The 24524-nt window shown below is 51.0% G+C and overlaps 11 protein-coding genes across 11 annotated transcripts; 7 read left to right on the forward strand and 4 right to left on the reverse strand.

Annotated features, from left to right (window-relative positions):
• Positions 1 to 799: 799 nt before the first annotated feature.
• On the forward strand, positions 800 to 2404 carry IAR55_002971 (uncharacterized protein; the record flags this gene model as incomplete). Its single annotated transcript, XM_066946082.1, has 6 exons — positions 800 to 939; positions 1249 to 1367; positions 1507 to 1706; positions 1947 to 2056; positions 2131 to 2240; positions 2325 to 2404. 6 exons carry the CDS (start codon positions 800 to 802, stop codon positions 2402 to 2404), a joined length of 759 nt encoding a protein of 252 aa, XP_066803583.1.
• Positions 2405 to 3303: 899 nt separating this feature from the next.
• Positions 3304 to 5496, forward strand: IAR55_002972 (uncharacterized protein; the record flags this gene model as incomplete). Its single annotated transcript, XM_066946083.1, has 6 exons — positions 3304 to 3762; positions 3979 to 4329; positions 4474 to 4615; positions 4727 to 4795; positions 4945 to 5351; positions 5434 to 5496. 6 exons carry the CDS (start codon positions 3304 to 3306, stop codon positions 5494 to 5496), a joined length of 1491 nt encoding a protein of 496 aa, XP_066803584.1.
• A 448-nt stretch (positions 5497 to 5944) lies between these two features.
• Positions 5945 to 6837, reverse strand: IAR55_002973 (uncharacterized protein; the record flags this gene model as incomplete). Its single annotated transcript, XM_066946084.1, has 4 exons — positions 5945 to 6100; positions 6187 to 6395; positions 6464 to 6631; positions 6705 to 6837. 4 exons carry the CDS (start codon positions 6835 to 6837, stop codon positions 5945 to 5947), a joined length of 666 nt encoding a protein of 221 aa, XP_066803585.1.
• Positions 6838 to 8076: 1239 nt separating this feature from the next.
• IAR55_002974 (acetolactate synthase, small subunit) lies at positions 8077 to 9651 on the forward strand (the record flags this gene model as incomplete). The annotated part of the gene is made up of 6 exons (XM_066946085.1): positions 8077 to 8215; positions 8310 to 8439; positions 8504 to 8589; positions 8681 to 8790; positions 8931 to 9432; positions 9548 to 9651. 6 exons carry the CDS (start codon positions 8077 to 8079, stop codon positions 9649 to 9651), a joined length of 1071 nt encoding a protein of 356 aa, XP_066803586.1.
• A 268-nt stretch (positions 9652 to 9919) lies between these two features.
• Positions 9920 to 11524, reverse strand: IAR55_002975 (uncharacterized protein; the record flags this gene model as incomplete). The annotated part of the gene is made up of 8 exons (XM_066946086.1): positions 9920 to 9985; positions 10077 to 10215; positions 10294 to 10312; positions 10387 to 10534; positions 10603 to 10723; positions 10869 to 10960; positions 11021 to 11179; positions 11363 to 11524. The coding sequence occupies 8 exons, from the start codon at positions 11522 to 11524 to the stop codon at positions 9920 to 9922; spliced, it is 906 nt and encodes a 301-aa protein (XP_066803587.1).
• Positions 11525 to 11778: 254 nt separating this feature from the next.
• Positions 11779 to 13990, forward strand: IAR55_002976 (uncharacterized protein; the record flags this gene model as incomplete). Its single annotated transcript, XM_066946087.1, has 6 exons — positions 11779 to 12427; positions 12518 to 12617; positions 12688 to 12808; positions 12887 to 13065; positions 13121 to 13644; positions 13719 to 13990. 6 exons carry the CDS (start codon positions 11779 to 11781, stop codon positions 13988 to 13990), a joined length of 1845 nt encoding a protein of 614 aa, XP_066803588.1.
• A 669-nt stretch (positions 13991 to 14659) lies between these two features.
• Positions 14660 to 16074, forward strand: IAR55_002977 (uncharacterized protein; the record flags this gene model as incomplete). Its single annotated transcript, XM_066946088.1, has 6 exons — positions 14660 to 14699; positions 14782 to 15097; positions 15171 to 15190; positions 15258 to 15458; positions 15523 to 15862; positions 15927 to 16074. 6 exons carry the CDS (start codon positions 14660 to 14662, stop codon positions 16072 to 16074), a joined length of 1065 nt encoding a protein of 354 aa, XP_066803589.1.
• Positions 16075 to 16489: 415 nt separating this feature from the next.
• On the reverse strand, positions 16490 to 17931 carry IAR55_002978 (mitochondrial 54S ribosomal protein bL17m; the record flags this gene model as incomplete). Its single annotated transcript, XM_066946089.1, has 6 exons — positions 16490 to 16712; positions 16858 to 16943; positions 17016 to 17495; positions 17559 to 17621; positions 17719 to 17803; positions 17867 to 17931. The coding sequence occupies 6 exons, from the start codon at positions 17929 to 17931 to the stop codon at positions 16490 to 16492; spliced, it is 1002 nt and encodes a 333-aa protein (XP_066803590.1).
• Positions 17932 to 18223: 292 nt separating this feature from the next.
• IAR55_002979 (acyl carrier protein) lies at positions 18224 to 19224 on the forward strand (the record flags this gene model as incomplete). Its single annotated transcript, XM_066946090.1, has 3 exons — positions 18224 to 18433; positions 18824 to 18962; positions 19103 to 19224. 3 exons carry the CDS (start codon positions 18224 to 18226, stop codon positions 19222 to 19224), a joined length of 471 nt encoding a protein of 156 aa, XP_066803591.1.
• A 438-nt stretch (positions 19225 to 19662) lies between these two features.
• On the reverse strand, positions 19663 to 22199 carry IAR55_002980 (uncharacterized protein; the record flags this gene model as incomplete). The annotated part of the gene is made up of 8 exons (XM_066946091.1): positions 19663 to 20271; positions 20345 to 20470; positions 20534 to 20775; positions 20843 to 21001; positions 21071 to 21363; positions 21426 to 21533; positions 21648 to 21728; positions 21886 to 22199. The coding sequence occupies 8 exons, from the start codon at positions 22197 to 22199 to the stop codon at positions 19663 to 19665; spliced, it is 1932 nt and encodes a 643-aa protein (XP_066803592.1).
• A 395-nt stretch (positions 22200 to 22594) lies between these two features.
• Positions 22595 to 24419, forward strand: IAR55_002981 (uncharacterized protein; the record flags this gene model as incomplete). The annotated part of the gene is made up of 8 exons (XM_066946092.1): positions 22595 to 22679; positions 22749 to 22815; positions 22880 to 23041; positions 23113 to 23350; positions 23475 to 23614; positions 23695 to 23871; positions 24003 to 24073; positions 24139 to 24419. The coding sequence occupies 8 exons, from the start codon at positions 22595 to 22597 to the stop codon at positions 24417 to 24419; spliced, it is 1221 nt and encodes a 406-aa protein (XP_066803593.1).
• Positions 24420 to 24524: the final 105 nt, after the last annotated feature.

Genomic DNA, 24524 nt, shown 5'->3' on the forward strand with positions numbered 1-24524 from the left:
GGTAGCCGTAGCCGTATTTGTGCTTGGTCGACGAATGGGTGAAGTCGTCGTCGTAGTAGTGCAAGCTTGCAAATGCAAATGTTCCCGGGGATCGTACTCGTACTGTACCTGCTCGAGGGTGATTAGTGTCGGTACTAACGGCAACTTGTCTCGAAGAGCTGAGGGGACTTTTTTACCTCGTAGGGTATGTCAACCACGCGTGAGTCGTCGGGACTCGTAAAATGTGAAACGGGAAGGGAAAGGCGTTTGTTCACAGGGTCACATCTCTTTCCCTTTCTTTCCCTTGGCGGCGACAGAGAAGAGAAGAGACACAGAGACATGACAGATTTCACTTTTCACTCTTCACCATGTTGCATGCCATGCAATGTTGATTGTGCAGTTCTGTTCTCGTCGTCGATCTGTTTACTCTCTCTCTCACACACATACACACTGACACACAGTCATCACCACCACCGTTGCTACGTCTTCTCTCTCACTCAAGTCATACACCCCACTACACTGGTTGAGTGATCACTCGACCATACATTCGTTCGTTCCTTCGTCACCACCTCATAACACTCTACGCGTCTTTTTCTTTGGAGACGGACCAGTTCAAATTATCCCGTCACCAAGCCATCTCCATTCATTCAAACCTCATACTTCTCAACGAGAAATCGATTCCTCCTTCTCATTCGACCTTTTTTCTCTTTGTTGGTCTTATTGAACGCTCGGCTTCGACTTATCATCGATCTAAATACGCAACTCAATCGAGCTTTCTCCCCACCTAACTCACTCGACCCACACAGGCACACGGATCACGATGCGAGGCGAACACTGCGTAGCGGGAGCCACGATCCTCACGGCCATGTCGGTCATCTTGCTCGTCTTTGCTCATATCGGTCAGATCGGTTCGGGAGCGCTGGTCAATGCTATCTATATGGCTGAGGTCAATGTGGCAGCGTGAGTGGTTCTCTCCCCTTTGCATGAGGTCGAGAGTGTGGGGATGGATAAACGGATGGGAGAATGCACTTCGGGAGATCTGGGTCCTGTGGTTGGTGGAGAACGTTGTTGGCTCTGCGCGCGCGAGGTTCAGGTCTTGGTGGGAGAAGGGCGTGTAGACGGCTACGAATGAGGGAAGACCGTTGACGACTAATGGCACGGGAGAACACAAACTGACAATGTCCCCATTTGACTCCTTCCTTACCGTCTCACGACTTTGCCTGACAACACTGCCTTCCACTTCGCTCTGTCGAATACCACACACAATAGCTACGGAAACGGTTACCAAGGTGCCAAAACCGTCTCTGCTGCCGGACTCTACGACACCAAGAACGAGAAGATGGGTACTGGCAAAGGTTTGAGGCAATACTACCGATATGGTCTTTACAGTGAGTGAAAGATCCCAACCACACCAAATCGTTGAGAGTATACTGACCTGGACAATCAAACTCTTTTCCAAATTTTGTTTCCACCTTCCTTCCTCTCCCATGTGCGTTGTTCGACTTATGACCATGCTCGCCATCTCAGAGGGATGTGGTTACCAGAAAGACGGATCAGGCATCTGCAACTCGACCATGTTCGCTTACCCCATGGAACCTCTCGCCAACATGATCGGCGATACCCCCTCCAAGTTCCAGAACTCGACCAGGGAAATCATCCCTACTTCGACGTTCAAGGAAGATGGCTACAACCACGCAATGACTAGAGCTGGTAGTGCTTTGATCTTTGTGAGTGGTTCTTCCTTTCCGCAATGTTGTCCAGGTCAAGTGAAAAATGGGGAAGAGGGGAGAAGCAGCGAGAACAGCGTCGCAAGAAACGGCCTTGGACGTCGAGATCGAGTAAGGCCAAGAACCGGTGCAGCGGTATAGACCAGGGCGAGACGACTCGGAACGGCTGTGTCTGTAGCGAACGGACAACAACGACCATTGACTGGGCTGGGCTCATCCGCTGAAACGTCGCTCCCTCAGGTCGGATCTGTCGCTGCTGCCGCGGCTTGTATCTTCGGCGTCATCAAGTTCCGAATCTCCTTCCTCATTGCTGCTATCTTTTCAGGTATCGGTGCCCTGTTGTTGATGATGTGAGTGCGGACTGGTCGGTTGCTGTGCTTCACTGTCTGTGTTTACTGATCTGGTAAATCGTTATCCTGATTAGCGGAGCTGCGCTCTGGACCGCTGTCATCGCCAAGGACGCGTTCGTCAACATTGTCAAAGTTGAACACAATTATGCGTTAGGTATCTACGTGACTGCAGGGCCGTCTCTCTGTGAGTGTGCCGCGGGTGCTTTCAGCACCGCCACGATGCGTGCCTTGGACAGATAGCTGATCAATGCTTCGCCGTCGTCATCAGACCTCACATGGGTAGCGTTCGCCCTCGTCACGCTCTCTTGTTTCCCATACGTTATTGCGTGTTGCACCTACCGCAAGTAAGCGGACAAGATCTTGATGATTCATCCGTTTCATTAAATTAGCATGGGTTTGTGCCCCCTTCTCTGCTTTTCCTCTGTCCATATTCGTCATTCCATTCAATCTTTCCGGACTTTTCGTGTTGATCGCTTTCAAGTTCATACATTCTTGCTTGATGTCCATTCGTTGAAATCCCTCTCATTCACGGTATACGATAGATGATATATCTCGCTTTGGTCCATGTATTTGTTGATCGGGAGGTCAGACTTGTATGAGGTGTACCATCTAGTCCACCCAGTCATCAAACTGCGTCCAGAGCTTACCTAAACAGAATCGGGCTTTGTGTATGACTCGCTCGTCTGCCTACTTGTCAACTACAGAAGAGTCCGACACGCACTGGCGCTGCCATTCGACAATATACAGATGTCACGCAGGTATCTGAGCATAGGGATGTGGCCATTCGGCAATAATGGAAGTGAAGAATGTGTGTATTCTTCGAGACTGCCACCGGCGACTAATCTTCCGAGATCCGACAGCGAACGACGTCTCGCAGCGCGTACATTCACTCGATCACTCAATCTGCACTTTTCACTTGCTACCACGACATAGATCTGACACTACTAGGTAGATTCCATATCATTCCATCTTCTTCTTCTTCGATTCGCTGAGTTCACGACCCATATCTTTCTGTCTCGTGTTTAGAAGACGAATCGCGACCCCACCCATCGTCGGCCTCGAAATCCATTCAATCTCTTCCGTCCGACCAACAATTCCTGACTTGTGTTCGCGACATTAGGTACCAGGCCATCAGCCAATACAGACAATCCAGTCTGGTATTGGTATTGGACTCCTCGTTGACAAGTCTCGAAACTCACACCCCCACGAAACAACCATACCCGCCTCACACTGCCAACACTGCAACGATGTCCCCACCCAACCCTGCCTCCAGCTCAAACGAGAACGAACCGCTCCTCCCTACTTCCACATCGTCAACACCTTCAGGACCCGCGTCTCGTCGACTCCAAGCTAGGAGATATATCCATCCTCAAACATCGCCTCTTTCGAAGCACAAACTTTCTTTGGGCACTCAGATCAAAGGGAAGGGGAAAGCGAAGGCTAGATCGAGTGGATCGTCTTCGTCTGAAGAGTCCAGTAACGAGGACGACCAAGGTGATCCAGAACGAGCAGCAACAGCAATAGCAGCAGCAGGAGGGGAACGTGTCACCAAAGTCGCAGGGAGATTGAGGGGGAAAGGGAAAGGAAAGGAGACGGAAAGAGGTAGACATGTCACGATCATCTTTGGGAATGAGAGCCAAGTGACGGGAGGTAATTTGGAGATATGGGTAGAGGACGGTGAGAATGTGGGTGGTGTCAAAGAGCAGGTCAGTGAGGTTCTGTTCGTCTCTCAAATCTTGCTTGGGCTTTCGTTCCAAGAATGGTACCATCGTTCTTGTCTCATCTATCTTATCACATCTCACTTGGAATGCAGGCGTGGATGATTCAGTCACCAGCAGTCTCTCTCCTTCGAATCTTCCATCTCGACGTCCTTCGTGCTACACTACAGTTCGACTCCAGCGCTAAATACCTTAGATCTGCAGATCCGACACCTCCGACCTGCATTGTCCCCTCTGAATCTTCGCCTGATCCATTCGGGACGTCTCCTGACAGACGGTATTCTCCTCTTGCCCTGGCTCAGAACGCTGGAAGAACGAGTACGACGCCAAGCAGCGGGAGTCGGAGGAGAGGTGGAGAGCGTTCTGAAAGATGTCGGGCTAGGGGAGGACGATGATGATGATGATGGTGGTGATGATGATGAAGGTCAACGAGATGGAGCGAAAGGAGGTGGAAGAGGAAGAAAACGTGAAGGCTCAAGTGGGGATGAGAGGGTTTGGCTGCACTGTATCGTTGGAGGTAGAGAGGAACGAAAGGCGGTTGATGAGGAAGAAGCAGTGAGTTTTCCATCTGCCTGCGATCTCAGTGGCGAAAACATCTCTTCATCTCCATCAAAGTTCTCCGTGATTAGCAATACGGACAACGTTCTCGCATCCGATACACTCATCGACTCGGACTCGGAGCTGATACTCGCTTGTTAGACGCCTGCCGCACCGAGACGAAGAGGATTCGATGTCCTTCTCGATGCAGGATTATCAGCTGCAGAAGTCGCTCAGATGAGAAGACAGTTCTACGAATCGAGAGGGGAAGAAGTACCGGAAGGTATGGACTTGGGTGACGTCAGTGCGTATCAGTATCACTGGGTTTCATTCGCGGCCCTGTCAGACAATTGTGCACAGCATCGTTTGAACGTCCTCATGATATCGGAGCGCTGACGTTCACGGTGCATGGTAGATGATGAACATGCTCGAGCGCTGGAGGAACAGTGGATAGAAGGTGATATGACTGCTGAAACTGCTACGAGTGGGTTGGATTCGCTCCTCTCCTTGCACATCCTTTCCTGGCATATAGGCTCGCTGCCCAACAGAGAGGAACCTCGGCTGTCCTTCACCCCTCACCACTCATAAAGCCTCCTTGCTCGAAGTATTGACTTGTGAGCCCCGACTCTTTAGCGTCCACCGAAGGCTTGTACACCTCGATACTACATGGTTTGCTCACCGGGTTCTTGTTCGCCATCATCCCATGGTTCTTCTTCCGTGAACTACCCCTGCCCAACTTTTTCGACGCCGACGCCGAAGCCCTAACCTTGTTCCAAGCTCGAACTCAAGCTCATAGCGAAACCCAAAGTGGACCTCAAGGCGACTCGACGACGACTACAAGAAGAGACTCGTCTAACGACAGTCATCCGGGCCAAGGTGGGGGCCCTTCGACCACTGCTGCTGCTGCTGCGGTTGCAGGCGCGGCAGGCGCGGAAACGCAATCGGGGGATATGGGAAGGAGGGTGGCTGCTCGTGTCGCTGGTAATTTGGGAGTGGGGGGTGAGACTCTCACAGGACAGGTCTTTGGCAAGAGGATGCAGGTGAGTTGGTATTGAATCTGATGTCGTTCGCGAGCAGTGAATGCGGGAGGCGAAGAGCTGACGTGTTGCCTCTTTGATGTAGATGGGGATATTGTTGGGGACCATCTTGAACTTCGCCTTTGGGGTACTACGTATGATCAACTAGAGGATAAGTATACAGGGGTACGAGAAGGCTTTGTCATCCAGCGAGACCTGGCTTGTATCGATCGATCATGACATCAGCTGGTAACTGTCTGTAGCTCGTGTTTGGTCTTTGTGCCGCGATGACAGGTCAGACTTGTATGCAACGAACTGTCTCCGACATCATTCACTTTCATCCATCAGATTCGTGGTGACCTTCTAGGCCATCTATGGGTATCTATCGTAATAACCAGGGGTACTCGTAAATGGGGCAAGAGATGACAAAAACGGGAAGAAAAGACAAAGTGGTATATGTAATGATGTTCGTCAAGAAGATGTCGTTCATGACAATGAAGACTAGAAGGGAAGGGAAGAGGAGATATGGTCCTCTCGATCTTGAAGTGGGATTGTTCATTCGTTCGGTCATTGGTCCGCCCGTTCGTTCAAAACCGTCCAAAACTGAGGTCGGAAATTTAGAGGACCAAGTAGCTGGCAACACCGACGAGGGCGAGAGCCATGCTTGCGGGAGCGAGGAGATGCTGAGCACCCGATGAGGCGGGTGCCGAAGATGCAGATGATGAGGCGGATGATCTAGAACCGGATGCGGTGGCAGATGATCTGGATGCGCCCTGTAAAGCAAAAGTAACGAACTCAATGTCAGTCATACTGTTGTCTCGGCACAGTGGAGGAGTGGACGGGGAGTGGTATAACTCACAGATGACCCAGAAGGAGAGAGACCTGAGGCAGCAGCCAGAGAAGAAGAGTTGGAAGCAGATGCAGCGTCGATGGCAGCGAGAGTGGTGGCGTTGAACGTTCCCGTCATGGCAGAGATGGAGAACATGGCGGAGAAAGCTTCGTAAGGGTATTGAGGGTTTTTGGGATCCTTGAAGTTGAGTGAAGTGAATCGGACAAAGTAGTGAGAGTCTGCATGTGTTGTTCTGATCAGCAAAGGAGATTTTTTCACAATCCGAAGTAGTTGAATGATCACTCACCGTTTTGACCGATGGTAGGGTTGATGGTGGCGCTGATGGAAGAAGCCTTGGAGACATCGACTGACGCAGCGAGGTTCTGGAGTTTGATCTGGTTGTTGGTTGATCCAGTGTAGATGTCGATGGAGCATGGTCCGATCGATCCCACAGTCGGTGTGTTTCCGTCGTCGGCTAATGGGTATCAGCAAAGGGTACCCCAGCAAGGACTCAAGTGGTACTGCGAATCAGTCCCACACCGACTCACCCCACTTGACGTCGATGACCTGACCTCCGGTGACGGCGGTGGTCCCCACAGGACTCGTGATGTACACACCGGCAAGGACTGGGTGGAGAGCAGCAACGGCTACGAGCAAGTATGAAGCGGCGTTGGCGAACATTTTCTGTTGTTATCGTCGATACTTTTGTGGTTATGCGTTTTTGACAGGTGAATGAGTGATGTCGTCAAGTCTGGGTGGTTGAGGAGAGCGATCGGTGGGGTGTGGGTGGATCAAAGGGTTGTCGGACGTAGTTGAATGAATGTGAGTAGCGTAAAGAGCGTGTGTTGTTTGTGTGTCGAGCGAGTCGAGGTCGGTCGTGGTCGATATCGAAATCTGAGGCGAGGCTCGTCAAGAGTTATAATGTGAGTATGGTCGAATGGGAAAGAAGAGAAAAAGAAGGAAGGGGAAGAAAAGCGGATGGGATAGGATATATGACAAGGACAAAGGGGATCGGATCGGATTGGATCGAGCTGGGGAATGAGGAGTCAGTTGGAAGAAAGGAATGTGAGAGGGCAAAAGAGGAGAGAGAGAGAGAGAGAGAGCGGGGAGACGGGGGCCAAAGCGTAATATAAAAACAGCCAGTGGTGAATGAAAGGGAAAGGGGGGGGGGCTGCACGGTGTAGACGCAGAGAGCAACAAACAAGTGCGCACGGATCACTTTTTACGATGGAATCCCTCATACTCCTTTTCCCTTGGCCCTTGGCAACTGGCGTCATGCATCCCATCAAATCAGTCATATCTATTCACATCGTCCATCCCTCACAGGAGTCGTGTCCCATCGTACGGAACATCCGAGATACCCTCTTTGGCAACACATGACCACACATCAAACAACGAGGAGGGGTCATAACAAGGAGAGAGGGAGAGTACAGCAGAAGACACGATTGTTAATTGTTGTCGTTGGTGTGCTGTTGTTGACGCTATTCCTGAACTGGACCGGAAAACGTTCGAACGGATGATACGTGAATGTTTGATTTTCAGGGTCACACTTCCCACCCTTCCCATCCGACACAACCAAAACAAAACAACAGTGGGGATAACAAAAGCAACCACGAGGAGGGAGGACGGGAGTATTCTACGGCGATAAAGCAATTCCCGTCGTTCAGGTTGGTCAGTGGCACAACAGCCCTTTGAGGGGTCTCCACTCAAAACCCCTCTCTCTCTCTCTCTTTCTCGCGGTCAAATTGGTTCCGTCGAGATGAGTCGAAGTGACTGTGGAAAAAGTCTGACAATAGTGACCAGTGAGCAGGATAGGCAGGGCTGGCCGACCTATCCATTCACAACTGCTGATACTACCCTTCTGCTTGTGATACCTGTGACAAGCTCAAGTGCGTCGACAAGCTCGCAAGTGAATCCGCAATGTCGACTCGAGCATTCACCTCTACCTCTCTGCGATCGTTGAGGTCGACCAGTGTCACCGGTGCCGTCGCTCAACGATGGGCATCTTCAGGTGCTCGTGGACCCAAACCCATTGACGATAGTACTAGTGCTCTGGACTGTGAGTATGTGGCTCTCCAGCCCCTCATCTATCAGTGGTGTTCGGATCTGTACAAGTGGGACGGCACGCTCATCATCTCTTCGAGATATCGTAGACAAAGCCCACAAGTCCGCCAGAAGACTTCCTCATCTCGTCACTCAACATCCTCGTTCACCTTCGGCCGAAGAGGCGGTCACCAACATCCTCTACAATACTCCCCCTCCCAGTACCGAGCCATACAAGAGGTGAGCAAGAGGATCATTCTCGTAGAGGCATCCCTGACCAATGTTCGCTTCCCACCTACTGTAGACATCTACTTAACTGCCTCGTCCAAAATGAGCCTGGTGTGCTCTCTCGGGTCTCTGGTATCCTCGCAGGAAGAGGGTTCAATATCGGTGCGTGATTTCTCGTTGCCTTCGCTCCGAGACGTCGTGACGCCCTTCCTCCAAAAGTCGTTACGTATACTGATCGGTTTGATATCTGCAGACTCCCTCGTCGTTTGTCAAACCGAGATCCGAGATTTGTCAAGAATGTGTATCGTCCTCAAGGGTCAGGATGGTGTGATTGAGCAAGCTCGTCGTCAGTTGGAGGACTTGGTGAGTGGATCCATCTCGATTCGCTGTTCCATCAACCGTCTATCTATCCCCTTTTGAGGCTATCTCGCTTTCGGCCACCCTGCATCGCTTGCAATCTTAGCGGTCTCCCAACTCATCAGTGGCTGACTCGACTCCTACAGGTCCCCGTCTGGGCGGTGCTGGACTACACCAAAACATCTGTTGTCGAACGAGAACTTCTCCTTGCCAAAGTGTCCATTCTTGGACCTGAATTCGCCGAATCTCAACTGGCGCCTACCTCGCTCGACGGTTCATTCGAGAACGCCGTCGAATCGCAAGTCCAACCTCCCCCTTTCATCCCTTCCGAAGCTGGCGACCAGTCCATCGAGAAGGTCCAGAGAGAACAAGCCCTGGCGAGATCTTTCGAAGATTCCTCGTCCGGTTCGTCGGGATCCGGTCCGCTTTATCCTAGCAGGGGACGGGGTGAGATCTCCGCTAGCGAAGCTCTGATTGCGAAGAACTTGCATTTGAGCGCGATCAGAACGTTGGCAGACCAGTTCAATGGGAGGATCGTGGACGTTGCGGAGAACAGCTGTATTGTCGAATTGACGGCGAAGAGCGTCAGAGTCGATGCTTTCTTGGGTCTGATGAGACCTTTCGGTGTGATGGAAGCTACTAGATCTGGTGAGTGGGATCGGATCATTCTCCCCGCGATTCGCGTTTGGACGCTTGTCTCTCTATCATTGTTGCGCGGAAAACCACCTCGATCTACATCGACCTGTGGCTGATACCTCGACAGGTGTCATGGTCCTCCCCCGAACCCCTATTCCCAGATACGGCGAGGAAGACGAGCTCATCGCAGAAAAGGAAGAGATCGACGTGAGCATGCTTCCTCCCGGATAGAGCGAGAGAGGTCTTTGTAGAATCAGGACTATCACGAGTAGACAGATCATTTGTCATGTCATGTGATTATCTTGACGAAGAACATCTCGGAAAAATGACATTGTTCGCCGTTGAAATCAAGAGGCAGCATCACTGTGGCATCCCTGATTACTGTCGATAATACTTGATCTATCAATCCGAACCAAGTCACGGTCCGCACGACTGGAGTTCGTCGCAGATCTCCCGCATCATCAATTATGTAACAGCTACTTCTCCCTCAGAAGTACTTCTAGACAAGTGAGGCGAATGCGGGATATGTCTTTTCGTACACTGTAAAGATGATACCTCCGCTCATCTGCCCCAAACGAACAGCGATCAGCAAGAAGCTCCCTGACTCATGTCCCCTAATCGAGACAATTATGGCAGCTGCCTGATGATGGACTCACGATCAATCGACCTAATCTTGGTACGGTTCCTTTCCAGAACTTGAAGAATCCTTCTTCCGTCATGATCCTATACGCGCAGTGGAATGCGTTTCGGTATTCCGTCCGAGCTTCGAATGACTGCATTCGAGTTTTGACGACACTGGAACATGGAATGGCAATCAGCTTCGCTTGCTAGGCGACACTCTCTTCGAACTAGCAATAGGACGACGAGACTCACTCGAATGGCATGGTAGAGTCTAACGATCGAAAAGAAAGCCACCATCAGCCCATTCTCCAGTACGTAGGCCCCTCGCGCTTGCGAACAACTCACAGACTGTGATGACACCTGCAGTAGCTCCGATCCCGAAAGTCATCCACCCAGGCATCTCGCCGCCCGGGATCACGCTTCCTTGAGCGAGCTGCTTGAGGGTGGAATAGGACGAGAATCGAACGGCAGAATTGGCTCCTTGTCTTAACATCTACAGAGTGACGATATCCGTCCTTTTTTCAGTTTCAAGTGAAAGAGAAGCGACGGGTGGAGACGTACGACAGGTCCGACACCTCTGTATACACCTCTGTAACCTTCTTCGGCGATGATGGTCTTGATTCCGTGGACCATTCCTTTGAATCGGGGTTGAGGACGTTTGGAATCCTCGATCATCTTTGTTCTGAGGACAGTGACGACAGGATGTCGTCAGCTTGCGGTCTAGATGGTGGTCGGACTATGTCGACGATATCCCGATGAGGATGCAAGGTAGTAAATGCACCTGTGGGATGTGACGTATGTATCTGTAGACGAATGAAGGAACCCACTTGATTGTCTCAGACGGTGTAACAGCAATAATAGCTTCTGACATCCCCGCACCGAGTCCAGCCAACATCGATCTCGGAGCCGTAAGCTTGCCCTGTACATTCCATCAAGATCGTGAGAGACACTCCTACCACGAGCCAACAGCTCGACTCACCTCGTCGTCCTTGAGCAGACTCTTGAACTGGTCGTAGGTGGTGAATCTGACTCCGGCTTTCACCGCGTTTCCAATGACGACAGGTGTGACACCTGCGTAGAGACCCGCGAACCCTCTTTGGTTGATCGTCTGTCGCAGGGCTTGATATGGTGAGAGTGACTGAGCGATGCACAAAAGAACGATTTAGCCATGTTATAGATTCAAAAAGGCGACGAATAAGGTTAGGGGATGTCACTCGGCTCGGCTTTCCATGAGGCTTTGCATTGGACTGTTGTTGAAGTCGATGCAAATGCGATTGCTGACGACATCTCCCAAGGTCACGATAGGAGACCTCCAACCCACCTTCTCGCCTGCCAGTGCTCCAAATTGCAATTGAGTCTTCAAGCTCTCCAAAGGGAAAGTCACAAAAGCCTCGGTACCGCCCGCTACTGCTCCGGCGAGTAACGAAGCGATTGGCTTCTCCTTTCCTTTCCCTTTAGCGGTGGCTGCGGTCGTTGCGGACATGTTCGTCAACTTGACTGTGTATTTTGTCCTCGGGGCTGTAGGGGGAGGTAACAGTGATTGACAAAGGTGGAAGAATCAAAGTGGAGATTTGACTAAAATCAAGTCATCGGATCTTGGCGTTGTCTGGTCTGAACGAGTCATCCCACATTTGAGTCTCGAGCGCGAGTGGAGGTCGAGCACCCATAATTTCATACATTACATATTCTGCCTCTCACAGTTGAATGGTGAATAGAAGGTCAGCTGCAGCGACAAGCATGATCCTTTCCAACAACGAAGCAGGACCTTCGCAACAGTCTTCCGCCAACTCGTGTCCATACAAGCTCAATCACCGCTATCTTCACGCGAAATCCCGACATCCTCTGACACTACGCTATATCGGACCTCTTCCGCCCGTCTCCACAACACCTCCACCAGGATGTCAGATCTGGTTGGGAGTAGAATACGATGACCCCGCGCATGGCAAAGGTCATTCTGGGACTTACAAGGACATACAAGTTTTTACGACTCGAGAAGAGGCAAGTGGGGCTTTTGTGAGGTTCGCTGCTGGGGGCAATCCTCCGCTTGCGGAGGGGATGACTTTGGTTGAGAGTATAGAGGAGAGATATGGGCGTATCATTCCCGATACAAGCTCAGAAGCAGGTGTCATCTCGTCTTCAAAGCCGACTCCTGCGTCGACGGACGAGGGAAGAAAGGAAGAACCCTCAACGGCACCGAGGGGGAAGGAAGGCGTCATACTTGGGTCTTCAAGCGGAGCGATCGTCGTCGAAGCTCCCAATATTGGAGGTGTGAAAGACAGATGTGGGAAATTAGAGAAGCTGAGAAATATGGGATTCGAAGATGAAGCGATAAGGTGTCTGGGCGGGGACGAAGAAGTCAGACAGGTCCTCAGAAAGAGATTAAAAGGTGTGTCAAGTGTTTCTTGTCGATCAAGACTCCTGTTCAGTTGAGCGAGTTTCGGTTTGACATACGAGCTGACAAGAAATGTATAAGCAGGGTTGAAATGGTTGAACTTGTCGAGGAATCTGATACAGGGCTGGGAGGCAGTGGCGGAGATCGTGGACCATCTTGAAGGATTAGAGATCCTGACTCTGAAGTGAGCACGTCTCAGTATACTGTTGCAATGAGCTCCGCTGACATAGTATCCGCTTATTTGTGGAAAACAGTCATTCACGCTACGAATCCTTCCCAGCGGATCTTTCGAAAGAAGCACGGGAGCGATATTGTCGTGCTTTCATTCGTTTCAAGGAACTCCATCTCTCAGACTGTCTTATATCGTGGGATCAAGTGCGTCTCGTTGTCTGCCGCATCTTTAGTAGCGAACGGTGTCGAGAGGCTATGCACTGATACGTCTCTCTTTTCCAGATTTGCAGGCTTGGCTCTGTCTTCCAGCACGTTGAGGTACTATATCTCGAAGCGAATCGTACACTGAACAATCTCCCTTCAATATTGGAGGGATGGCACTCACTGAAGGAGTTGAAGTTGGGCGGTTGTCCTCTCAGTGATTGGGCGCAGACAACGCAAGCATCGAGCGCTCTGCCGAGGTGATTATGATTTTCTTTTCATGACGTTACTTGAGCTAATGTAGTCACTTCCCAGTCTCCAATTCCTCGATCTGTCCTACACAGATATAACTACGATACCCGAGCTATCCTCGAGCGATAAGCCCCTGCAGAATATCCAAAGCCTAACAATGCTCGATTCTCGTGTCTCCACATGGACTGATATCGACAATTTATCGACGTACATGCCCAATGTTTCGTCCTTGCGCTTCTCCTCCCATCCAACTGTTTCCGCGCCGTACGAAGACGATGATCCGCTCCCAGCTCCGTCTTTGGCCATTTCAGGTCACCCGAAATTAGATCGCTCAATCTTCATCGCGACATTGCCGAATCTCGTCTCATTCAACTCAACCCCTGTTTCGAGCACAGAGCGGCGAGATTCCGAATTGTTCTACATAAGCTATGTCTACAAGTATATTTCTGAGCGAGGATCGCTCGTTGGTGAAGGAGCTGGTTCATGGGGTAGATATGAGGAGCTCTGTAAACTGCATGGCAGGGAGACAAACAAAGTACGGGAAAAGACGACGAAGGATAGATCTGGACTGCGCGCGAAGATGATCAGTGAGCGCTTCTCCTGTATCTCTCGGACTGTCTCTGGACTTGGAACTGATCTCTGGTCTTTTGAATATTTTCAGCAATACATATTTACACCGCACAAGAAAGCAACGCAGAAACCACGTTAACGATACTACCATCTTCCACGATAATTCTGTTACAGCGTAAGGTCGCTAGATTGCTCGGTATCAAGGCAAGCGACAGTCCGTCGCTGAATCTGTGGACAGTCCGGAACGGCAAGGAAGGTGAGAGGGAGAAGGCCGTTGATGTATTGGGTGAAGGAGGAGATAGGGAAGTGGGATGGTGGTTTAATGATGGGGATGGGGTGATTGTAGAGCAAGATAACTCGTAAGCGAGGGAAGGATCTAGCCGTGAAAGAGATTCGACCCTGTTGAAAGCATGAGTCGCTGCTTTAGCCCTGCATATCCTTTCTTTCAAGGACATAGAACGACTGCGCAGCGACCGATACTAGCAGGCGTCAAGCAGCAATATGCATCGTTCGGTAACTTTTCATCGATGTTTCCATTATCTGCTCATTCGCTCCGGAGCGGCGACCTCCCGCCACGTTCTTGATGGTATGACGTTCGATCCTTGCCTGTCATGAGATAACGTTAACCTTGAACGCTCCAACTGGTGTTCGGACGAGAGTCATATATCTTGTCGGTAGCTGGAATGGAGCTAGCCATTGCCGTAGCTCTGAAAAAAAGGACGATTTACCTCCACCTCCTAGTGACGTAACATATGTACCCCTCTTGCGCCACGGTCATACGGAATCTGCTTCCTTCGCTTCGGTGAATGTGATTGAGAGCAGGAGGGGTTTTTTCATCTGACGTTAAAGCTGCATGAGGTCATAGCCAGAAAACCACGTCGCTGTCATCGCATGCACCAGAGTTGATGAAAACGTATATGAGAGATGGGATCGAGGCGCTTGCAAGGAGACACACTTTCTTTTTCGTCAACCGAATCATCTTTTGAAAATCGTCTCAACGCGTACACGCAACCAACAAATCAATCAACCGAAATGTCTCCTCAGACTTCTGCCAAAGGTTACGGTATCTCTGGTGAGTTCTGTCTTCTCCCGTCTCCTTCCAGCCCTCTGTAGACCAAGATACTCATCACGGACCCTTTGACTCTCGCCTCTAGATACCAAGAACTACACCGATTTCGCCGTCAAGGATTTCCCCCTGAAAACCGCCTCTGCGGACGATGTCACCCTTTCCATCGATTTTTGCGGTGTGTGCGGCTCCGATGTCCACACCGTCACAGGTGGTTGGGGACCCATGTCCGTGCCCTTCTGCGTGCCGGGTCACGAGATCGTCGGGACAGTCACCGAGGTCGGGGACGATGTCAAGGAGTTCAAAGTGGGACAGAGAGTCGGTGTGGGTGCGCAGGTGTTCAGTTGTTTGAAGTGTAATAGGTGTAAGCAGGACAACGAGCAGTACTGTCCCGAACAGGTCGAGTGAGTGTTCTCTCCGCAAATCGCGTTCAGCCGAATACCGATCGTCAGTGCTGATCTGTCACTGTCCATTCAGCACTTACAACTCCAAGTTCCGTGAGTATGGTTCCCAATCCGTGTGCGTCGATCGTTCGGCCTAGGCTGACTTATATATGTCCATCAGCCGACGGCGTCGAGTCTCAAGGTGGTTACTCGACGACGATCCGAACCAACCAGCAATTTGTCTTCGCCATTCCTGACGCCCTCAAGTCTGAGGATGCCGCACCCATGCTCTGCGCCGGTTTGACCGTCTACTCTCCTTTGGTCCGAAACGGTGCTGGACCCGGAAAGACTGTTGGTATCGTCGGTATCGGTGGACTGGGTCGTGAGTAGTGTCATCCTACCACCGGACTGTGGTCGTTCGTTCTGATCAATGTTCCATGTGATAGACTTTGCTATCCAATTTGCCAAAGCCCTCGGTGCTCACGTCATCGTCTTCTCCCACTCGCCATCCAAGAAGGAAGACTCGCTCTCTCTCGGCGCTGACGATTTCGTCTCCACCGACGAGGACGGATTCGCCGACAAATACTTCGACAAGATCGACTACATCCTCTCCGCTGCCGACGCCGAGAAGATCCCTCTTTCCGACTTGCTCTCCACGCTCAAGATCGACGGAAAGATCACCTCGGTCGGTCTCCCCGACAAGCCTTGGGAGGGTCTTCAGCCTCAAGCTTTCGCCAGCAACGCTTCTTGCGTTGGCGGTTCCCACATCGGTTCCAAAAAGGAAGCGTAAGTGTTGTGATATTCTGCTTCCCGTGAATGACGGTGCTGATCATGCGATACCATGCTACAGCAACGCTATGCTCAAACTCGCCGCTGAGAAGGGTATCAAGCCCATCATCGACGAGATCCTGCCCATGTCACAGGCCGGTAAGGCCATTGAGGCCGTCAAGAACAACAAGGTCAGGTACAGGTTCGTCCTCAAGCAGGACCTCAAGTAAGGTGTCGGTGAGGAAGATGGGAGTCAAAAGGGGGGGGGTCATCAAAAGTACATGTAGCTATTAGTCATTCCATGCAGCATTAATCAAATTCGAAACATACTAGTTCTGTCTGTGACGAAAACAGAGCGGAGAGGAAAAACCTCGTGCGAGCCGATGAGGCTCGAACGTGTTTTATGAGAAGGAAAAGCAAGGCTACAAAAAATTTGGAGGCTGTCTTCGAATCTGTGAGACCATACGTTCTGTCGTCGAGACTCGGGTCAAACTCTCGTCATCTCTATCCCCGCCTGCTTCGACTTGTCCGCAATTTGATAATTTGCAGATCATTGTCGATCGGCTGTTCAGTGCCGAGATATGTGCTCGATTCTCATCCTCACCTAATGCCTGCAGTAATACATCTCAAATGCGTCTGCCATCCCTAAAGCGCAGCCTGCTCACTCCCCTTGTCCACCACACCCCCTCTGATCACCTCCGCCTCTGTGACTTGACCGAAGAACCTCGGGGTCCTATCCGCTTCTCTTCTCCCGCGAGATTGACGACCCAAAGCTCCTCTCGCTAATCCAAGACCGGTATTGGCGACTGACATGCCGGATAACCGTTCGCCAGCATGAAGGGCTCGACCGCTTTTAGGCGCATTGCGACTAAAGGATGATGAGATTAGGAGTTGATTCGTCAGCTGCCTTGACCAATTCATCGGCATTGGTGTAGTCCGCAGATAAGCAAGACAAACAACAGTACAGGTGATTGTGACATGCTGAAAGGTATACGGACTGGATCCGCACTCACCTGGGCGGTCTGTAAGCAGGCGTTTGGGGATCGACCACTGGAACGCGAAGTCCACCATAAGCCGATTCTTCCGCTTGAAGGTAGTCCTGCAGAACCCCGCGATATCAGCGTTTTTTCCTCCGCAACGTTGTGGATGAGGCTGAATTGTTTTCACTGACCGCATATTCCCTAGCTTTCGCCTTGAACACCGCTTGCTCTTCTGCACTCCTGAATCTCAATGTCCTCTCGACTTCTTGCCTAGTCTTTTCTCCTAACCCCTCCCAGCCCTCACTGATACCTTCCAGACTGCCCTTTCGTTCTAGCACTTCCAGACTCTCTTTACCGACCGTCCTAGCAAGTAATTCAAACTTGAGATCCCGCGGACCATCCACTAGACACACAATGGCATGCGGCGCGTTGTCGCCTTGCCGTCTGCCGAACTTGTGGATCCGGGTATACCCTCCCGGTCGCGCAGCGTATCGTTTTGAAAGTGTTTTGAACACTTTGGGAAGGAGTGAGGTGGGCGGGGTGAATGTCTCGGGATCGAATGGGCTGGTGGAAGAACGGGACGAGGTGGAAGGGTAATCGAGAGGTGGGAGTGTGGGCGCGGGGTTGGTGGGTGAGGGAGTGTAAGAGGTAGAAGGAGCGTGATGAGCGGGCTAAAGACATGGCAGCAAAGAATAAGCCTTGATCCTCGAAGCCGTGAGAACGATGTAGCTTACCATGAGATAGGCCATGGCTTTGCTCCTGGCTTGGTTGCTTCCCTTCTTTCCCAGAGTGATGATCTGGTACCGACAAATCAGCTCGCATTCTCCCTTGCCGGACCGCCCCGAGCACTATCATATGAGCCCCCCCCTCCCCCCGTTTTTGAGCCAAACCCACCTTCTCAGCAAGCTTAGCAGCCTCCTTGGCTTTCGGCAAGGTCGTCTTGATCGTCTCATGATGCAACAATGCCGAAACGAGATTTCTGCAAGTCAAAGTTGAGTCAAACGGCCAAGATGTGTCGCAGGAAAGAAGAAGGATGACTCACCGAAGCAGGGCGATACGATGGGCAGGCATTCTGCCCAGCTTCCTTTGGTTGATACCGTGCTTCATCGTGCTTGTGTTCTCGTTTCTGTATGTATGTGTATGACCAGTGCGAAGTCTTCTAGATGTACAAAAGTCAAAAGATCAAGTACCAGAGATGGTGGATGCATGGAAATCGGTGCCACTCGCATATTTCCGATCGGTGATTTTCGGCACTCACCCACCGTACGGGGCCTGGCTGTCTCCATCATTCCATCGACCATCATCCATAACCGCTTCACATACACACCGTCAATATACATTTGTAACACACCTCGCTACACCCTACCACTCTCCGCACACATACGCACATCGGTCCAACATGTACAGAGCTCTCCCTTCCCTTCGATCAGTCCTCCCTTCCACCCTCCGAACAACCACTCCCCTCCTCCTTTCCCGACCTCAATTCGTCGCCTCACCCGCACTCGCGATCTCGAGGTCATATGCCGCCGCAGCAGGTTTGAGCAAGGATGATATCTCCAGTAGAGTCCTGGACGTGTTGAAGTCTTTCGAAAAGGTTGATGGAGGAAAGGTGAGTCTGTTCTCCTTGGAGAGCATATGTGTACACGTCAAGCGGGACTGTCAAGCGAGCTGTGGAATGTCGGAAAGCTGATTGGATCATCTTTTGTCTTCTTCCTCTTTCACCACCTTGTGCGATCCTGACACCACACGTCAAACATCACTTTTCTACCACCGGCACCGCTCCGTCTACCACCTGTCGCTCTTTGTTCTTGCAACGCATTTATTAAATCGTGCAAACCGCTGCCGCAAATCCGATTCGCTCCTTTCCGCTGTTCCGCACTCAACTCACTCACCTCCACTTTCGCTTTTCTCGATCCCACCTCACTGTGCTCGGCTCTATCGTCCGCCTCATGGACCCTCCGGAACTCCTGAACAACCAACTCGATACCCCGTTTCGCAGCTCACACCCTCCGCTTCATTCACCTCTGATCTCGGCCTTGATTCCCTCGACGCTGTTGAGGTTGTCATGGCCATCGAGGAGGAGTTCGCTATTGAGATCCCTGATGCTGAGGCCGATGAGATTACCACTGTTCAGAAGGGTGAGTGCGGGCTCGATCCATTTCATTCCAAATACTGTCCTGTACAGTCCAGACGTGAGAGTTCGAGGACTGGAATGAGCAGTTATGACATACTGGGAGTCACAGTAGGATAACGCTAATCTTGGTTATATGTCTAACAGCTATCGACTATGTTGCCAACGTATGTTCCATCTTCATTTCTTCCCCCTTGTCACGGTTCAAGTCAGATCAGAAACTAACGTCTACGTTCCCCGTTCACCATATGACAGTCTCCCGAAGGTAAGCCGTGACAGCCGCTTTTGCAGGTAACGATGTCCGCTGATAAATCTCGTCTGTCGCAGCTCATTAATCTCCGGAATCACGCAGAGGTGTTTGTTCGAGACATGCAGTACATGACCATACATATGAGATACTGATCACGTATTGCACCTAATACTCCCACCTTCCGCTCACACCTTCCAGGTTTTCCAGGATGGCATGTCCACCATTTCTGCTCATATCTACTTGAAGATCAATCTACCAGTGGACCCGCATATCGCTAATGACAACACACATCTGCCATCACAGGTACTGATACGGGTTACATCATCATCTTCACCAATTAAGTGGAGCAATCGAGCACATGCAACAAAACGGATAGATGTGCAAGGAGGACTTGAAGATCACCATGTGTGTGCTAACACTCTAACCCCTTATTTCCGCGTACCTTCACAAAGTTCATCTACGCTCCCCCATCTTCATCGATGTCCATTGCTTCGGACCCAGCCGCGCTGATCTCAGCGTTGTTGCCGTTATGCTCGTTCTCGTTGCTGAATGTATCGTTCGTTTCCTTGTCGATGTCGTTCTTCTCGTTTCCATCAATCTCCTTCCCCTCGTGATTTGCTTTACCATTTATTTCCACATCCTCCTCGCTCTGTGCGACTCCAGCCATCCTAGAATCTTCCTCGTTGACTTTCCGCTCCGCCTCCGCCTTCCGCTCCGCTAAAAATTGCTCTTTCTCCTTATCCGAGAGCTTTTCGAAAGGGACCACCTCTTCCACCCAAGCCCATCCTTTCATCCGACTCTTTCCTCTCCCTTTCTCAGTCTGGTCAGATGTAGCTGCAGAAGACCGACCAGTCAGACCTGCCGAAGATGATATCGCCGCGCTATCGGGAGAACTGACTGCACTGCTCAAGACATCGATGGGAGCGTGAGGGTGAGGGTTCGAATGTCGACCGGAACGACGTTCTCCTGGTATGATAGGTTTCCCCCGTGCGTCGTAGCCGTTCGACTTGTCGTCATTGGTCTGACCACGGCGACTTCGTTTCGAAGGTCCTGCTTCATCATCGAACTGCAACACAACGACACTTCAATCAGCCTACATGCAAGACGTACATCACAGCATCGAAGCCGAAATGACTCACATCAGTGTCGTCTTCGTAACTATAGTCAACTTTTCGACTTTGTCGTCTTGTGCGCGTTGATCTCAGCTCGGCCAATTGGTGCAATTGTACGGTCTGAGCAGTCTTCCTTCGAGCCTTTTGGACTCTCTGCGAGCATCCATTGACATCAGCACAGAAAAGCCACCGATAGCTTGCATCGATGACACCCACCAGCTCGTCTATTTCGATTACGGGAATCCTTTCCCTCAGCTTTGCCGCCAAGGCCCTCTCCTCCTGAATCGATTTGGCAAGTCTAGAACGATCTGGTTTACCGTTCGAAGTTGTAATGGATTGGCCACCGAATTTTTCAATGTCTTCCACATACGACAAGTATTCCTCCTTCGTTGAGACTATGGTGAACATCGGACAAGGGCGTTTGAACGGATTACCAGACTTCCATAATCGCCATGAGTCTACGTGCAACCAAAGAGATCGATGTCAGTTTCCAAGTGGACAATCACCAGCTGTAGTGCAGCTCACCATCGAAACCCCATATTCTACCCCTATCGCGAGTTAAACCCAACGTAGGAATGACGATGGATTCGGTATTTGAAACTGGCTCTGCACTCTTCTTCCCCTTCCCTTCGACGACTCCATACTCTCGATTTACGATGCTTCGTATCGACTCCGAATGAGTCACTGCCGATCAATGAATGCAAATCTGTCGTGAGCAGATATGTCTCCGCCTCTGCTCGTTGATCTACTCACATTGCCAATCGACCATCTGCCGAAGCAACCTCACCCTCTCCACCCAATCCAGCTCAAACAGTCCTCCTCCCTTCTCCTCAACCTTGACCAATGGATTGTTCTTTGCCCGAGCATTCTTTGGTTCACCATAGTGCCTCAATTTGCCTAATTCATCGCGATGTGGATCGGTCGAGCAACACCCCGCCCGATCTTGTTCGGTCGTTGGCCAATCTCTATCCCACACAGTCCATTCCGACGTGTTCGTCAAAACCTCGGTGACGTAGTTGGACAGTTGAGACTGGATATTCTCGCATCTTCACCATCTGGTCGTCAGCATCGTTTTGGGCAGAATTCATTACACAGTCTGGACACTCACGTCAAGTTCCGCAACCCGGGCTTGAGATTCGACAGAAAACATATCAGTATACCTTCCAAAACGTCGTCCGGTCGATTCGCCACGGGTTCAGTGAGACATCGTTCGAAGCTGCGAGGGGAAAGGGGGGATGACGCCACTATTTAGCACGGAACCGATTCGCCGGAAGTCCAGCTAGACAGGCCCAAGGGTCAAGGGCCGGGTATCTGGGGCAGATGGACGCACTCTTCCAATGTTTCCAATCTCGTGATCTTGCTTCGTATATTGAACTTCACAATGAAAGACCAGACGTAGGGTACTTGCCAGCTATGAGAAGGATACCACGATACCACACGTACGGTCAGCATCAACCAGAACATAGTATGAGACGGAAATCGCGAATGTGGCACCTAGCGAGTCGGGTGGTCCGTGCACCTGAAAATTCGCGTTGCTTTTTCGCGTCGCCCGCGGAGAATGCACTCACTCGTCCTCCAATCGGAGCGGTCGGGCAGGTTCAAGATGGTGTTTTCTGACGTCTTCCTCATGTCTCTTCTTGGACTCGAATATACGTCTGGTCTCCTTGTCCATTGACTCCAATTTGATTTTGAGCTTGAGATCACCTCCTCCATCATTGCTAGATGGCCTCACTAGAGAAGGGGTATCGTCCATCACGGATATGACATGGTTCTCATCACCTCCATTGGATTGTTGAAGGCCGTGTGAATCCGCTGCAGCTGCTGCAATGGGTCGAGACGAACTCGATTCACCGTTATTAGCCACGAGATTCGGTGCGGACATGAAGATGGAAATGCGATTGTGAGGATCTCGTGGAAGGTGTGGGGTACGAGTGGTGGGCGTCTCGTCGATCGAACGTGAGAGATAATGTTCAGAATATGCAGAAGATGGAAAGCTGTCAAGTGGAGGGACAAGGTTGAAAATCAAAGATGTGTGCTATATATTCTTGGGACTTGATCTTTGGAAAAGTCCGGAGCGCGCAACAACATTGACCCCACCCACACCATACAGCAAACTACACGTCACGTTCTGCCCCGCAGTTACCCCACACTCACATCGTTACAACCGCAAAACGTGAGTGACTTGTAGCGGTTGAACCTACGCACCTTGACGACCCCTTCTTTGCTTCATCACAAGAACATTAGACGCACAGGGCGATGCTCTTATAGCGCTTCCCGATGATACTGAGGCGGTCGTGCGTTGCAGGGCCGAAAGTCGTCAGGAGGGGCATACACGACTTTATAAGAGGAGCCACAGGGTCAGGTAAGAAGATCCCTTCTCGGCTATCTCCCTCTGATCAATGTCTCGCTGACATACTTTGATGTGAGCTAGGGACGTATAAAGTACCTCTTAGCTCTCCTAAGATCGTAGGTGTATATTCATCACGAGGTCAAAGAGAGTAAGTGAAATTCTCGAATTCCCGCAAACTCATGATGGGCCGGGTTTGACTGGTCGTTCTCCAGATACCAAGAAGACGCTACGTCGGTCCATGCTCTTCAATTGGACGCGGAAGAGCTCAGATTGTCGTTGAACAAAGGCAAGCAAGGGAGTGTGGAGTGGGATCCTAGCTCTTCGGGATCCGACTTCCTGGCAAGACAAGTAGCTTATTTCGGTATATTTGATGGGCGAGTCGTGTTCCTGTCGTCAACTTCGAGATCTGTTTATCGAGCACAGCTGATCATCGTTACCTGCTTAGACATGGCGGTCGTCAGGTTTCTTCGTTCTTAAAAGACAACCTTCACACCCTGATCGAAAGCGTTGGATCCGATCAGATCTCAGAGATAGTGGAATGGACGAAGAAACACCACCAAGGGTATTTCAGGCGATGGCGAGGGGGAGCATTACAGCGATGGACGAGGTTTTCGAATGCAGGCAAGGTGGTTGAAGGGGAGATGATGACTTTGGAGGAGAGATTGACGTTGGCTTTCTTGGGCGTGAGTGTGATTGTATATCCCATTGGTTATCAAAGAGCTGAAGGAGGGCGGTTGAGGGAAGGTGGACACCCCTGATGTGATTCAGATTGATAGGCAACTGACTAAATATCCTGTCATTTGTTAGGCCGACAAGGAGATCTTATCGACGGACAAAGCCCAGCGGTGCGGATCAACAGCTTCAGTAGCGTTATTTCATTCACTGGACGCTCCAGCTCAACCATATTGGGCCGCTAAGAAGCTAGCTCTGACCATAGCGCATTGCGGGTGAGCAATGTCCTAAATGACAAGTTGAGATACACATCACTCACTACGTGTGTTGATCGCCCACCTTCTATCTGTCACAGTGACACCCGAGCATTACTGTGTCATCGACCGACAGGGGATGTCATACCGCTCACAGAAAAACATCACGCCGAGTCAAGAGTCGAAGCGAGCAGACTGAGAAGGATGGGAGCGGGACTACTGGTCTCGGATTCGTTCGGGGAGTCGAGATGGATGGGTGTGGTCGAGAACACAAGGGGGTGAGTGAAGTCGCAAATGCTTTTAGGCAGTCAACACCATTCGAAGTGGCAGAGTGTGCCAAAGTGGGAACCGCTCTGAAATCATGAACGGACGAGGGCACCTTGCTTACCCTCGTTGGCGTACAATATAGCTTCGGCGACGGCGAGTGGAAACCGTCTGGCGTCACCGTCGAGCCAGACGTCACGACCCGTGTAATTGACGGTGAGTCACGAGCAGTCCAAGCTGTTTTGTCATAGTGCCTCACTGAACACACTCGTTCGACTTAGGCGAAGATCACGCCTACCTGATACTCTTAACAGACGGAATCACTTCTCTCATATCCGACCAAGAGATCGTCGACTTGGCACGTCGATCGATCGATCCTACTAGAGCTGCCAAGACGATCGTCCATTTTGCGGAGGACTTGGGAGCGGGCGATAACGCTACTTGTATTGTGGTACCGTTGGCTGGATGGGGCAATGTGGGGGGAAGTGACAGAACGGCAGATAGGAGAGAATACAGGAGAAAGAGTGCGGAGGGGATGAACACTAGGATGCAGAGAATGTGAGGAAATCGTAATCGGAGGATAGGATGAAGACGAAAATCCTTGCCTCATGTACGGAGAGAAGTCCGGAAGAGGGCAAGCATTTTTGCCAGAAGACCAACCATCATA

This window comes from Kwoniella newhampshirensis, chromosome 5 (genome assembly GCF_039105145.1).
Source record: "Kwoniella newhampshirensis strain CBS 13917 chromosome 5, whole genome shotgun sequence".
NCBI lineage: Eukaryota > Fungi > Basidiomycota > Tremellomycetes > Tremellales > Cryptococcaceae > Kwoniella > Kwoniella newhampshirensis.